The sequence below is a fragment of the Narcine bancroftii genome, chromosome 4 (genome assembly GCF_036971445.1).
Source record: "Narcine bancroftii isolate sNarBan1 chromosome 4, sNarBan1.hap1, whole genome shotgun sequence".
Taxonomy (NCBI): Eukaryota; Metazoa; Chordata; class Chondrichthyes; order Torpediniformes; family Narcinidae; genus Narcine; species Narcine bancroftii.
In genome coordinates, this window is record NC_091472.1 from 37,652,389 (window position 1) to 37,668,911 (window position 16,523).

A 16,523-nucleotide genomic window follows, 5' to 3' on the forward strand; every position below is an offset into this window, starting at 1 on the left:
TACAATATAAAGTATAACATAATCCATCACAATGCCTATCCTCGTTATACATTACTCAGTGGGATTTTTAATTATAACCTGAAGTTTTGCCTGAGGTGTGTTAATTTTCTACTCCTGTCCACTGTAATTGTGATTCAAATTAAAAGCTGGGTTCATGTATCCCTTGGTTAAATGATTTGAAATAGCAGCCCTTCTTTATTTTTTGTCAAATGAAAATGAGTTAACTAATCTCTTACCATCGTGGATTTCTAAATCCTAATCTTAATGCTTCAGTGGGTTTCACATTTCAGTGAAATGTCTATTAAACGTGAATTTTCCTCACCTAAGTAAGTTACCTGAAATGCTTCGACATACTAGTAGACAAATGTGAACTGAAAATGACTGCATGGCTACCTTTGACTGTTGAAAGATTCATATTGACTGGGTACATTTAATGGTCAATAATCGCAGGCATCTCCTTTTTCCAATTAACCTCATTTTATTGGCTTTGAAGCTTCTTTGCAATATGCTCATTTAGTTCAGTTTTGTTCATCACCCTTCAGCTCAAAATATTTTTGCATTGAAAATTGCTGAAAGTGTGATCTGATAATGAGGTATCTGGGAACATGATGACAGGACCAAGTGTACATCTCAGCCAATAAAATTTAAGGATAGAGAATGAAATGTCAAACACAATTTAGGCAAATTTATGAAGGCTGGGAAGGAAGTACAGTGATAGAAGTAAGAGTTAACAGATGGGCATCTCATCAGGTTGTTATGGTACAAAGTATTAGCCCCAAAATAAATGCAGAATATCTTGAAACTCGCAGAACCTGGAAGGGTTTGATGTTTTGGTCAAACTAATAATGAAGCAATGCAAATCTTTTACCTTTTGCTGGTGAGTGCAAATCCATGGAGTATCTTCTTCCATTGTAGATTGCTGAATAATGAAATATCAAGCAAACTTAACCGCTCATTTATTTGCCAGGTTCTGAACTTCTGCATCAATTCATAAATGTATCAGTTATTTTAAAAATCAATTTTTCTGTTGATTCTTTTAACCAGGAACCAGGTCGATATTTCTCTTTTTGTCTCAGTATTATTGACTCCCCCTAAAGTTTCTCCATTAAGACTAAAGACTCTACTTCCCTGGCCAACAATATAACTTAATCCCATCCTGAGAAATGCATCACTTTACTTTTGATGCCTGTCAGATTTCAATTTCATTTAAAGATGCCGCACGGTATAACAGGCTTTTCTGGCCCATGAGCCAGCCCTGCCCAAATGCATCCATGTTACCAATTAACCAACTAATCCTGTGCAACTTTGTAATGTGGGAAAAAACTGGAAACCTACATAGACAAGGGAAAAAGTACAAAAACTTGTAGATATCAGTGGATTTGTACCAGGTCGCTGGTGCTGTAATAACATTCTGATAACCACTACACTAACTAACCATGCTGCCCCAAAATAATGTACTATGCCATGGGTTAATTATGGCCACAGTTTTTTTTCAGTCTTTGTTGTCTCTGTGCTCACCACAAACTCCATTCTGCAGTCACCAAATCCATCAGTCTATCTGATAGCTTTCTGAGACCAAACTAGATGTTTCAAAATCTAACATCTGTCAGGTTTGACCCATAGGTACTCTTGAGACCACATACCTCTATTAAAAAGATCACCTATTTCAACCACACTAGCAAAAAAAAGGAAAGTATAGGCCTATTAGTCTGACATTGGTAGTTGCAAAGTTATTGGAGTCCATTCTCAAGGACAAGGTTATGAAATACCTCGAGGTGCATGACATGATAGGTCCAAGCTAGCGTGGTTTCATGAAGGGAGGATCCTGCCTGACCAACCTATTGGAATTTTTTGAGGAAATTTCAAGTAGGGAGGACAAAGGGGAGGCTGTGGTTATTGTGTAACTGGATTTTCAAAGGCCTTTGATAAGGTGCCGCACAAGAGGCTGCTTAATAAGATGAGAGCCCATGAAAGATATTAGATTGGGTGGAGTCTTGGCTTATAGGCAGAAAGCAAAGGGTAGGAATAAAGGCATCCTGATCTAGTTGGTTGCCGGTTACTGGTGGTGTTCCGCAGGGGTCTGTGTTGGGGCTGCATCTTTTTACAATGTTTATTGATAATTTAGATTATGGATTGAATAATTTTGTGGCTAAGTTTGTAGATGACACCAAGATAGATGGTGGAGTAGGAAGTATTGAAGAAACCGAAAGGTTGCAGAGAGACTTGGACAGTTTAGTAGAGTGGGCAAAGAAATGGCAGATGTGAGGCAATGTTGAGAAATGTACAGTTGAACATTTTAGAAGAGGAAATAAACAGGCAGATTATTATTTGGATGGGGAGAAAATTCAAAATTCGTAAGTGCAAAGGGACGGGGGTCCTCTTGCAGGATAACCTAAAGGTTAACCACCAAGTTTGATCAGCAGTAAAGAATGCAAATGCTGTGTTGGCATAATTTCAAGCGGAATAATGTATAAGAATAAAGAGGTGTTGATGAGGCTCTATGGGGCACTGGTGAAAGCTCATTTGGAATACTGTGTGCAATTTTGGGCCCCTTATTTCAGAAGGAATGTAATAATGTTGGAGAGAGTACAGAGAAGATTTACCAGGATGATTCCTGGAATCTAAGGGTTAACATATGAGGAATGTTTAGTGGCTGTTGGACTGTATTCATTGAAGTATAGAAGAATGAGAGGAGATCTCATAGAAACATTTCGAATACTGAAAGGAGTAAACAGAGTAGATGTGAATAAGATGTTTCCCTTGGTGGGTGAATCCAGGACAAGAGGGCATAGTCTTAGAATTAGAAGGTACTCATTTAAAACAGAGATGAGAAAAAATTTCTTTAGACAGAGTGTTGTGGGTTTGTGGAATTCATTGCTACATACAGCTGTGGAGGCCCAATCCTTTGGGGAGTTTAAGGAGGAGATTGATATGTATCTAATTAGTCAGGGTATCAAGGGATATGGGGAAAAGGCTGGAATTTGGAACTAGATGTGAGAACAGTTTAGCTCAGGGTGGAGTTGCAGAGCAGACTTGATGGCCCAAATAGCCTACTGTTCCTTTCTCTTGTGATCTTGTGAATATAGTGTAGGGGCAGGGAAAAGCTCTGAACAGTCCAAGTGGGCTTCCCTGAGGTGGTCAACTGTAAACTTGTCACGCCTGCCTCCAGTATCTAGACTATATACAACCCCCTCACTTCTCAGTAGATTGAAAGGCCCTTTGTAAGGGCACTGCGGGGGGTTGGTGGGGGGGAGGTGTATCTGGTTTGGCCCATCTTACAAAGACAAAGTCCGTGGCTTTGAGTTCTTGTGGGTAGTGGCTGGTTGGTGTCTCGTGGGTGATGGTAGGATGTGGACATGGGTAGGCAGTGGGGTTCTTCAGCCACTGTAAGACATCGAGGGCATTCGGTGTTGATTCCAAGGAGCCTAAATGGACGTTGCCTGGAATGAAGAGCAGTGCACCACAGACTATTTCCGCCGATGAGGTGGAGAGGCCCTCTTTAGGTGCTGTGCGGATGCCCAGCAGGACCCATGGCAGTTCATCCATCCAGTTGGGCCCATAAAGCCATGATTCGAGGGCTGCTTTTAGGTGGCGGTGAAAGCACTCTACCAGCCCATTAGATTGGGGGTGGTAGGTAGTTGTGTGGACTTCCCCTCTACATGGCAGATGTCCTTTCCATATTCAGAGATGTATGAAAGGTGCCATTGTTCCTCGCTGTCCAGGGATCTGAGAATATGCCCAGCGCCTGCACCAGTGGCTTGTGGTCCATGTAGGCTGTGAATACTTCGAGGATGTACCGGAAATGGCATATGGCCAAGTACATTACCAGCAGTTCACGATCAAAATTGTTGTACTTCAGCTCGGGTGGTCGGAGCTGTTTGCTGAAGAAAACGAGTGGCCGCCACTGTTGCAGCACTGTGCCCACTGCAGACATCTGCCATTTAAGTCAAGGATAATTCTGGATCTGGGTGTGCCAGGATTGTGGCTTTGGAACATGCTGTTTTGGTCTCCTCGAATGCCTGGAGTACCTCCGCAGACCAGCTGGGCTCCTTGTTACCTGCCTTATCGAGGTCGAAGAGAGGCTGCTTGGTGGCTGCTGCTCCTGGGAGGAAGTGATGATAGAAATTCACCATCCCAAGGAATTTCTGCAAGCTTTTGAGGGTGTTTGGCCTGGGAAAGTTCCGAATGGCCTTGAGCTTGTCAGGCAAAGGTGTTGCACCTTCTCTAGAGATGCGGTGCCCAAGGATCTTGATGGTGAACAAACCAAACTGGCACTTGGATGGGTTGATGGTTAGCCCGAAACTCTGCCCCGCGTACACAGACGTTTTAAATGTTCTTTGTGGGTACTGCCATCTGGCGTGGCAATGAGGATGTCATCCATTTACACAAACATCCCCTCCAGGTCTCTTGCCACTACGGCAATGAGGTGCTGGAATGTTTGGGCCACATTTTTCAGCCCGAATGCCATTCTAAGAACTCGGAAGCTAAATGGGGTGATTGTGGCAGTCTTCTGGACATTGTCCTGGTGCACTGGGATCTGGTGGTAGCCCTTCACCAGATTGACTTGGAAAATATCTGGGCATCTTGGAGTCGTGCGGCAAAGTCCTGTATATGCGGGATGGGTATATCTGTCTGGTACTGTTGCATCATTAAGCCTGCAGTAGTCTCCGCAGGATCTCCAGCAGCCAGAGTTCTTTTGGACCATGTGTAGGGGCAAAGCCCACAGCCTGTTGGAATGGCGGACTATCCCCAATTCCTCCATTGAGGCAAACTCAGCCTTGGCTTGGAGGAGCTTATCTTGGGACAGTCTGGTGGTCTCAATATGGTGTTGTGTGACATGTGCTGGTTCTGCATTGTGGAAGTTGGGGGCCAGAAGAGCAGGGAAGTCGGCGAGCAGTGCAGTCTACTTGCTTTGTTCAAGAGCGTGGACTCCCAAAAGCCAGAAAATGCATTGGCGCAGTTTGAGGGGGGGAAACCTGGAAGGTGGTGGCATTAACCAGTCGGCATCAGTTGAAGTTAACTTGGAGTTCGTTCGCCTAGAGGAAATACGCCCTAGGAGAGCCTGGCTATTCCCGGTGTGAATGGTCACACAACGTTTCCCATTGGTGGGGATGGTTGAACCATTGGCAGCCTGTAGGGGTAGGCCTCTGGCATTGTTCTTCCGCTCAAAGAATGTGGGTAGAACTAGGCTGATTTCTGTGCCGGTTTCTATCAGGAATTCCCGCTGGGCCTTCCAGTTGCAAAGGTAAAGCAGGCCTTTTCTGGTAGCGACCGCCGAGGCCACTAACAGCAGCTGGATTGCTTGTTTCCCTGCATTAGACTGGGTTTTCTGCCTGAAAAGGTGCAAGTCGGTACGCACTGCCAGTCATTCCAGCCCCACTGACAGTGGTAGTAGCAGTACCCTGCCTTTTAGTCGCTGCGGTCACCCCCGTTGTGGCTAGACTGCTGCGATGGCCGAGGTGGCCGAGGTTTGTGCTATGGCTCCCACTGCATAAATGGACTGCACGTGGATGGAGTCAGGTTGCAGAGTGCAGAAGAGCTGATCTGCTTCTTTCACCACGAGGTGCGGTTCGGAAAATTCCATGTTGGAGATGGCGGCGGCAACGTGAACCGGCAATTTGGAAAGGAACAGGACCTCAAACAGTTCTGAGGGGTTGTGATCACCTAGGCCCTGCATGTTAAGCAGACGAACGGCCCATTCGTGTCGGCTAAGTTCAAGTGACTCAAGCAAAAACCATTTAAACATCATGGGCTTGCCGTCCACAGTTGGGTTGTTGACAAACAGGGTGACTTTTGCTGCTGTTGCAAGGTCCAAGGTGCTGACTGCATACCAGTACTTTGTGTCCTCGGCTGTTATTCCTTGCAGGGCAAACTGTGATTTTGCAAGTTGCACCCAGTTGGGTGACTCGTTTGCCAAGAATGGCGGCAAGTGGATGCTTGGTGGCAGCTGGTGGCAGTCGCTTGGGCTGTGGACGAGTCAGCAGGATTTGTCTTGCTGGATGTGTGGGTACTAAAAATGTTAGAACCTGTTCGGGGACATCACTGTAGCCCTGCTAAAGGCAGAGCTGCTGAAATAAATGCTGTCCACACCAAGCAAGTAAACCAGTAACTGCCGTGTATACAAACCACGCACGTTCGTTTTTAGGGGAGGCAACAGGCTCACGGGAGTGATGTCATGATGCTGCTATGAGGCTGCCCGTTCCCTTGGCAATGCACTCCTGCAGCCTGGAACTTCTGCGTGGTGGGGGGAAAGCCCCTGTGCCCTGCCACACTGGCTGTTCACTACGGCGATTCGGCCTGTTTGCGGGGTAGACCCAGCCCACTACACCACCTCAATTTTTAAATTCTCATCTTGTAAACTCACAACCTCAGGGTATAAAAATTTAATGGGAAAAATAGAGACAAATGGCCCCATTTTCTCAGCTTTTTTAATACATGCTGAGATTTTGAAGGGTACCAGAAAATGACTATGAGTTTATCATCTACATTGTACAATGCATATATGCATTCATTGTATGGCAATAAGAAGAAATTCTTACTTGCAATCAATGTGTTGGACTAAAGGTGGGTATATCTCCTAAAATGCCCTTGACCCAGAACTCTGGATAATAAGATCATGGACACCTGATGCCAGAAGGGGATCAGGTGTATCAAGGATTGTTATGAGCAAGGGCAGCTCATGTCATTCAAATAACTAAGGGAAAAAAAATGATTTATCTAATAAAACCTTTTGCTGCTATCTTCAGCTAAGATCTTTCTTTAGGGATAATTTGGGACCATCTATGGCCCTGCCCATGTGTAGTGACATGGAGATACTAATTTGAAAGGGGAATATGCACAAGTTTATCTCTATGATGCATTTCCTATTCCAAAGTAAGGGACCAAAGCCAGACTTACACAGGTCGAGGGAAAGGTTGGAGATGGACTTGGGCACAACAATCCACAGGTGGTGCTGGTCAGATCTGTGTCTGGACAGCACAACAGCAGTTATTAATGCCAGCACACCAGGTACAGGTTAGTGCAATACAATTTCCTACATCAACTGTACCTCACACCACAAAAATTACATAAATCTAAATCAGAAATCTTGAAAATGTGCCTTTATTCATTCTACCTGGCTGTGAACAAAGGAGAGATCCTTCTGGGAGGACCTGGGGAACATTCTGAAAAAAATTACAAAAATGGATTTTCCACAGGATATAGAATTGCACCTTCTGGGAAACATTATGGACATGAGTTTTAAACTGCCATATACCAAATTCAGTTTTGTGAAGGCCTTGATGGTAGCCAGGACGTGTATAGCAGTCATGTGGAAGTCTGACTCCCAATTAAATATTACATGATGAAATAAGGAAAGGCTTCCCCTGGAGAAAATCACGTACAATTTGAGGAAGAAATATGGCACATTCATTAGGGTGGGGCAACCCTATCTGCAGCACATTGGTGCCCAGATATAATTCTACCCCTTTTAGGTAAATAAGTACAATAACTGTGCCACTAGTGGAATGCTTGAGATCAGTGAAATGGGTTGTGGCGCAGGCGACGTGCTCTTGCATTTTGTTCCTTATCCTTTTGTTTTAGGTTTCTTTGAGTTCTTCTTAAGTTCCCTTAAAAGTTTTTGACTTTAATGATATTTTGTTCTTTTATTTGTTTAATTTATATAATCTTTTTTTTGTATTAGGGTATGGGCAGGATGGGAGAGGGGTAGGGGATAAAATAGACTATATAATGTTAAGAGTTATATTATATTTTATATTATATATAAATATGTCTTTAAAAGAGGTACATTATGGGGGGGTTAGTGTAGGTCACTTCACAAACAGACATTATAATTTCACAAAAGACATCTTATTTGAAATGCAAGAGCTATGCATAAGCAGTCATGTCCACAGTGAATTTACAGAAACTTTTGAAGGATGCCTATGGAGATTTCACAAGTAGGTGTAAATTGGACTGATGTTGTGGAATAAATGGACTATTGTCTTTAAAGCAACAGATGGCCAGGTTCAAAGAAACTGATTCCAGAGCCAGCAATCTGTATGGTTGCAGTTTTCTTTTCTAAGAAGGGTCATGTGGTTTTGCAAACAGAGAGAGAAAAAAGAAAAGTGATTCTTTGGAGAGAGAGAGAAGTCAGTTCTACAGTTCTGCAGTAGCTTTTAGAGCTGCAACATAGCAAGCTGGCAGACTTGTTGAAAACCCCATTTTGAAGGTGGGTTGTGAGTTCTGAGTTCAACCTGTTGAAAACCCTTGTAGTCCTTACAAGAGGAAATAGCTGGCTAGAGTGTTTCTCCTGAAATAAAGGAAACTAGAGGAACTCTGTGGTGACCTGGAAGAAGAGGTTATCATTTGGAAAACCCATGATGGGGCAAGTTTCTTCAGCAAGATACTGAAGTGGCTGATCGGAAGAAATCAGTTTGTGTGTGTCCAATGAGCAACCAGTCTCTCTGAAAGCCAACAAAAACCTTCCTGAGCAGTAACCATTTACCTTTCAAGCACCAAAGCCTGATGAAGATTCATAAATGTGAAATTCTGTGCACAGTATGATACTGGTGAACTTGGAGGAATGAGAAGTGAGATTCGACTGTGAATTAACGAACTTTCCTGAACTTATACATATTACATAAACTTTTGCTTAGAATTAGAAGGAGGCTAAGTTAATAGTAATAAGTTAAAGTTTGATCCTGTTTTTATGTTTAAAGAAAATTAAAAGAGACTTTTGTTTAAGTAATCATTTGTCCTGGTGAATTTCTATTGCTGCTGGGTTTTGGGGTCCTCTGGGCCAGTCCCAATGATGCACATTATTGTTGGAAAATTGTATTGTTTATTTGAATTTATGAGTCTTTGAAAATCAAAAATAAAATATAAAAATAGAAATTCTTACTTTCTACATCTTAACAGATACTTGTAAAGAAAAATTATAATAATAAACAAGTTAAAAGAGATAATAAATGCATCAGATAGATAATAAATTATCACTTTAATTCTAGTGCAAGAAGAGTGACTTGTCCCTACTGCAGAGTCTTTTTGTAATGTCTGAGTGCACCAAGGGGAGTTTCAAAACTCTGATAGCTGTTGGAAATGAACTGTTCCTGAACCTAGAGGTGCTAGGTTCAGATGTAAATCTCATCATTATGAGATACATTATGTTTGAAAAATTTGCTCTAATTTTTGAGATGTGAGAGGGAAAGTTGATAGAGGGGAGCCTGTAGATGTAGTTTATTTAGATTTCTAAAGTGAAAATGGAATTTAAAAGTGGTTGAGATTATAAGCCATGCTTGCAATTTATGGATCATTTGTTGCTCTGTCAAGAATTTGTTGTGGGTAAATCATAAATTTGATTTGAGGGTTTCAGTTAGAAAATGACTGTCTAAAGGGTACTTAATACATCTTTGAGCTAGGGAACTTAGAATTTGAACAGAAATTTGCAATCAAGCATGGGTTTTTAAAGAGAGGGGTGGTAACAATGCCTGATATTACACGAGTCAACTGGCATTGAATCTGTAATGGGTGATTATTTGTGTTTTTTGAGCACACAATATGTGTTCTGTTTTTGTGTGCTGTCTATTCTGCTCTGATTGACTCTTGCTAGCATTTCTTGGCATGTTTCAGTCATTCCTTATGCAACTCAAGCAATGCATTTTCAGAATTGCATAAGCATTTTGTTTTCCTTAGACTGCACGTTATCCTCTTATCCCCACTGTTTTAGCATAGAGGGTAACCAGCTGGAGAACTATAAGAAGCCTGATAATGCAAGCTATTTTCTGCTGTCTCATCTTAATCTTGTTACATAAACGATTGTGAAGGGATTCATGAATTTTAATTTTGCCTCTTGCATTAACTCTTCATGTTGAGCAGGCTCCATCTGTCCTCTACAGGAAACTACGATTCCTGCCTTATACTTTTTGGGGAAATTGACTATGATCTTGGCAGTTATGCAAGAAAAATGGACTTACCAACCTCCCATGAAGATGATTAACACTGATCAGGAGGAAAAGCTTTGGCTCTTAGACTTTTCACCTCTATGTGAATGCCACATATTATGTCCTTTGTTATGCAGAGTTTCAATAGCACTGATTCACAATGCACTGGCAAAAACATACCATAATGCCTATTCTGATGTTTTAAAATTTCCCCTGTTTTCCCCCCATTTTCTCCCTTTCATTCTTCATATTCAGGTTTGGATTGGAACTCTTTTCCTTTTTGGTGATTGTGATTGCATGAACACATGTTTTGTCAACCTTACTTTGGAGGACAGGGGCGTAGTTTGATGCTGGCCTCACTTTTCAATCTCCAATATTTGTTGATTTTACTACGTCCCTGTCAGGTTGTGGCTATTCTGACAATTACGTTGTCTAGTAAGGAATGGAGATTAAACCTGGCTGTAAAATATTAATGGAAGGTCCAATATGTTTGAGATTTCTGCATTCTCCTTCTTATGTATTAATCCATTTTATTCACATCACAAAATATAGAAACAAATTTCTGTCCTTTGTTCCATGCCAATACCAGCAGGAAATAATGATATCAAGCCATTTCTGATAAACTCATCTGATTATATCTTTTGTTAAGTCAGCAATGGGCCTGCTAGGGGCGCTCCTGATTTCCCACTCTTTTCCAGTGTAGGATCCTATGAATCCTCTTTATAATGGAAGAGACAGGAAAGCTTTTACCTCGAGAAAATCTGGTGCCTCTAATTCCATTGGTTAAAGCTAAGTGAATATCATGCCATATTTGTTTTGTTTTAAGCTTACTAATATCTTTGTGTGAAAACCATTTGCAAGTACCTCCTCATTCCAATATCACCTCTCAAAAATTGACAGGCTCCCACACCTTCTTTTATCCAGTATCCTGTTACCAGTCGCCCCTCCGAGTCCCATCCACCTTTTCATCCTTGCTATCTCCACTTCCTACTTTAGTCACAGTAAAGGGTCCTGACCTAAAACATTGACTGTATATTTCTCTCCACAGATGCTGCCTGACCTGCTCAGTCCCTCCAACTTCTCATTTTTCAGTCCCAGAAGTCCTTGAGCTTCTGTGTAAATATTAACACTCTCAGTAATATTATTAACATTGAAAAGATAGTGAAAATTATCCAAAGACAATACAAGCATGGACAAACAGAACCTACGTGGTCATAGATCAACTGATGTACAAATGTAATCACATATATGGAGTCCCTTTGAATTCCTAATTGCAGGGACGGTAATTTGAAAGCCAGTACTTTTAGATCAATGCTTATTTTACCATTCCATCTTAGAGAAAGAAAACAGGTTGGCTGGTGATTTTCGTTCCAGTTCAGCTCATTAGGAGATCCAATGGAATGACCCTCTAACAATTTTCTTGCATACATTGCCAGGAAATGGATAGACCACCCATTGCCCAAAGGAACATTTATAACTCATCAACTGGAGAGCTCAAATTTTCTTTGATTTTCTCCTCACCCTTTGCCATCTTCTAAAAGCATCAATTATACAGTTCTGCATGCATCTGGCCACCCTCCAGCAACTCAATGAATGGCCATTCTTTGTTAGAAACAAAAGTGTGCCTCTACTTATCCCACCTGGGGACACTGCAACTGTAGCCAATTTCACTCTTGTCCAGTTTTCACTCTTCAAGCAGATATTAGCAGATGGGATTCAGGTGCAAGAGCCCTAGGTGTTTTACTTTTCATCTCCCTTCCCTAATTATCCCTTTCCATAGCATAAGCTAGAGGAAGAGTGCATGATTGTGAGAGGCCAAAAAGAAGGCCTGTTGCTTCCTTGAGATAATTTATTTCAGAGCATGTTGAGGATCAAGCTTGGACCACAAGTTATAGATGGGTAGTATTCTGATTCTCAAACTTATATGCAAAATATGTTGAAATAGATTAGGACGTTATTGGGAGAATATGAAATGCTGGTTTGAAAATTAATCAGGTGTGTATGGCACAGGCCAGATCAAAACATCTATGGATCTTACCAATTGGTTGCTGTATTTTAAAATGATTTTTCCCTTCATGATTTAACTATAATTCTATTCCCAATATAGGGCTGCATTCTTAGTTTCCAATGTCCTCGTGTACATTTCATTAAGTAGACCTCGTCCCTTCCTGTAATCAGCACTCCCTTGAATCACCCATGCTGACCTACTCCAGTGAAAAGCAAAAGAAATAAAGGAAAATCCAGGAATAAAATAAAACAAAATGAAGGTAAAGTCAACATTCAAAGAGCAGGGAAAGGAAACAAAAAGATAAAAAGAGAAGATGGAGTTGGAGGGCACCGCAAGTAGTCCAGGTAGTTGTGGGAGTTATCTCCTGAGATAGAGACAAAGAGATCCAGAAAAGGGAGAGTACCATCGATGGACCAAGTGAGTTTGAGGTCTGGGTGAAATTGGTTGCAAAATTGATGAAATTGACGAGCTAATCGCAGGTGCCTGAGGCCACCCCGATGTAGTCGTCGGAGGAGGAAGAGTTGGGGGGGGGGGTTCTTGCCTGTGTTGGCTTGGAGAAGGTTGTGCTCCACAAAACCCACAAACAGGCAGGCATAGCTGGGACCCATGCGGGTACCCATGGCTACTCCTTTAATGTGGAGGTAGTGGGATGAGTTAAATGAAAAATTGTTAAGGGTGAGGACAAGTTCTGCCAAGTGGAGAAAGGTAGTGGTGGAAGGTGACTGCTTAGGTCTGAGGTCCAGGAAAAAAGTGAAGAGCTTTGAGGCCTTCTGTGTGGGGAATGGAGGTGTAAAGAGATTGGACATCCATCGTGCAGATGAGGCAGTCCGGTTCGGAGAATCTGAAGTCTTGGAGGAGGTGGAAGGTGTGTGAGGTGTCACGGATGTAGGTGGGGAGGGATTGAACTAGGGGAGAAAAGATGGAGTCAAGGTAGGATGAAATAAGTTCCATGGGGCAAGAGTAAGTAGAGACAATGGGACTGCCTGGAGGGTTAGGTTTGGATAAAGAGAAAGGTTACATGAGAAAATCTGGTGTGACATTTGCCTCTTGAGTCCGTTACACTGTTTAATAAGATAATGTCAGATTTTCTTTTACCTCAGTTTGATATACAAACACTAATGTCAAATCCCTGTGCTATCCAAAACTCAGTCCTTGCCTTGAAATGACTGAGAGACTGGGCCTCCACAGCTCTCTGGAGTGGAGAATGCCAAAGATTTCTGGTGAAGAAATTATTTGCTATCGATGTCTTGAATGGCCAACCCCTTATTTACAAACTGTGGTGCTTGGTTCCAGTCATGCCAACCAGGGAAATGTCAACTCTGCACCTACATTGTCAAGTCCCATTAGAGAAGAAATAGTGAAAGATGATAGAAAAAAGTGGAAATGGTGATGAAAAGAGGGATAGAAGTAGGTGAAAAAAAGGGAAGGGATTGTTTTATCTTTTATATAGACCAAAATCAGCAGAAAACTATTTTGGGTTATCTAGCATTAAATGGGTATTCCTGTGTTGAAGTTTGTAAAATATTCAGATCATAAACAGTTGCTTTATTTAAGTGTCATACCCTGCTGTCTAAAGCTTAAATTTATGATGTATCTAAATGCTTCTGTTTTGCTTTCTCAGATGAAGAATGAGAAAACCAAAAGATATGATGAAAACCTCCACTATCCTGTGCTCATCACTCTAACTAAGCAGGGAACAGCAATATATCCTCACCCAAGCTGACTGCAAATGGTCGGATGTTTTCTCTGGTTCTTCTGGAGGTCACACTCATCAATGCAAAAGCACAGTTCACTCATTTTCTCCAATTAAGGATTACGGAATGAATAGATTTTATTTTGTTGGAGAATAGAAGAAATTCACCAGTGTTAAGTTAACCCCACAAAATTGGCAGAATTTGTCCTGTTCCACATCTCCCCATTTAAAGCAGTTTGCCTTAGTGAAGGTCCTTGTTTACATGAAATTGTTCTTTTTCCCTCTCTGATTGCTTTGCAATATGTGAAGTCCTTTATTTTTTTGTGATTTCTTTTCCTAATGCTGTTTTCTTATCAAAAGAACATTATACACATTTATTTTTCAATAAAGTTTGTTTTTAAAAAAAATTGATTTACTAACAAGGAATCTGCAAAAACATATTTTTACACTCTTTTGGCATAACTCTATTTGATGCAAAAATGTTTAAAGCCTGGGTGGTTTACAGTTCAGTTTACATTACCTATTAGTGTAAACTTGACTGCTTAACATTTTGTGAGACAAGGCCTGTCCAACCCTCTGTCCCTCCCTTTCAATTATGCATGATTAGTGTGTCATATTAAGATGAAGGAGTGTGCTGAGTGGTTATTATCTGTTGAGATGAAGGAATCCAGGAGTTTCTTACCTTATTTAGCTAATGAACCTTTTGCAAAATTTGGTTCAATCAACTCACTGTGGTAATGGTTTTTAAACAAATGCTTTGGGATTATTATTGTAAAACCTCTATTAGACGAAATTCCCAAAGCAATACTTGAATAAATAAATCTCAGGAAAATCTCCATTGCTGCACACATTCATGTCGAAAGTGGCATCAAATGTCTTAATACCTGTGAAGAATGTCCAGTTTGAATGTATTTTCTAACTTTGCTGTAAATGCAAATACAGTTTTGAATTAACCTTTTGAATGAAGTCAAAACTTAGAGGTGTTGTGCACAATTACAATTTATTTTGCCTTTGCATTTCTGTTTTGAACTTTTCAGTGCACTTTCTTTCTTTGTCTTTCTCTTTTCTTATTGTTAACTAGGACCTGAAAGAAGGGCTTAGCAGTTAATACTGGGATCCAGTTGTTGCAGTGTATACAGTAGCAGAATCCAAGAAGCTGAGCAAATGATGGAGGCTTAGTGTTGCAAACTGAGAAGCAAAATTGTTTTTAATTAGCACCTTGGTAAGAACTGTTGATTATTAGTGATTGGTTTTGTGAAGAGCTTTCAGCTAAGTAATTTGTGCAGCCGTTACAACAGTTTTGTCAGAGCTTCTCTCCTGTTAAACACAAACAGCAGATGATAACGGCCCAAGATGAGCTTTTTGAGTAACAATTTACATTACTGAAGAAGTATCAACTGCATTGAGATGTAGTAGTTAGTATTTAAAGCTTTATGGAAGAAACATATGAATGTCAAGATACCTCTTAAATGTGATTTGGTAGCAATTTCCATACACTTGGAACTATGTATATATTACATATGCTGAAAGATGTGTGAATGGGTATCTGTAAACTTTTCATTTGGACATGCCGAGTTTGCCCTGATCCAGTCTAATAAAAGAATGGTTTGACTGTCTCAAATGAATATAGTCATAACGTTGTATCAGTGTTAAAGAACATAGAAACCTCAAAGTGAATCTGCACTGTTCTGATGAGAATGAAACATCATGCAGACCTTGCAGGACAATTCTTTAAGGCAACTTTGTACCATTGCTTGCTATACAAAATAGATTGGGGGGGTGGGGGGGCAGGGTAAATGTCTGAAATTCAATGCGGATTCAGAAACTCAGAACCTTTCGTGATGGATGCTTTCATCATAATAAAGTTTAGACTATTGGCTTTATGAATTGCCAAGCAGTTTTGCTATTGCTTAGAAGGAGGCTGTAGCCTTTTAAGTGTGACAAACCCGATTAGGAATTGAGGTCACTTTTCAAGCCTACTTGGCTTTTCCACTCCCAGGGTGATTGTTGCCTATTAGTCGGCATCTGGGAAGATTTTCCTCTGGCAATCTTAGTTCAAGAGTTTTCTCAGCTTTGACCTGCTTTTTCAACGGATTCTCTGAGGGGTTTTCTAAGAACTGAAAGTGAATTTGTGGCCACTTTTTATTCATTCCATATCAGTTTTCTAACAATTATATACAGGAAAATACTTTTATTTCTGGGGTGATTATTTGGCTATTGATCCTTCTGATACATTCCTAAAAAGAATATTGTGACTATAACTGTATGTTGCAGAATTTTTATTTTGGGGAATAAATTTATTGAGCTCAACCTTCTATAGATTTAATCTAAAATATAATTGATCGGTGAAATGAGCAAGTGACATTAATTTCATATTCAAATATATTTCAAACAATATCAATCCAATAAACATATAGAAGATATTCGACAGGGAAATGTGAAATAGGCATTTATTCATGAACAACACTAGAAAGCTTGCAATCACAATTGAATTATCAAGGTCTCTGCTACATTCCAGTATCTCTGATAATAAACATGAAAAGTTAATTAAATTTGTATGATCTTTGATTTGCAGAAATGCTATTTTAGTTGTTTTTTTTTCGACCATGATGATACATCCTGCACTATCGACCTTGCTCTTTCACCTTGGCTTCCATTTTTTTTAAAAGAAATGTCTGTTGGAAGGTGCTTTGTGTTGCTCATTTAGTCATGTGCAGTGAATCTTTCCAGAAGCAAAAACTGGTACCTTGAAAATTCCATTAGAGCAGCTGAAGAATTTAATCTACAAACTATTCTTGGCCAGTCTCCTATATGTTTGACAGCATTGAATCATTGAATTAAGATGAAGCTTTATACTTATGACACAATAGGAAAAAATAGTCATTTTAAAAATTTTCACTTT

The 16,523-nt window shown here is 40.6% G+C and overlaps 1 protein-coding gene across 3 annotated transcripts in view; it reads left to right on the plus strand.

Moving 5' to 3' along the window:
* camkmt (calmodulin-lysine N-methyltransferase) overlaps nt 1-15,386 on the plus strand; it is a 512,353-nt gene extending 496,967 nt beyond the window's left edge. Inside the window, exons 11-12 of one of the 3 annotated variants that reach the window (XR_011355630.1) lie at nt 12,028-12,187; nt 13,550-13,623. Coding sequence is in view for 2 of the 3 variants with exons in the window: in XM_069931087.1 (XP_069787188.1) it covers nt 13,550-13,651 (102 nt within the window). In the remaining variant the exon portion in view is untranslated. Of the gene's footprint in view, nt 1-12,027; nt 12,188-13,549 lie in introns of all 3 variants that reach the window. The other 2 variants (XM_069931088.1, XM_069931087.1) reach the window with 2 other exon arrangements.
* Nucleotides 15,387-16,523: the final 1,137 nt, after the last annotated feature.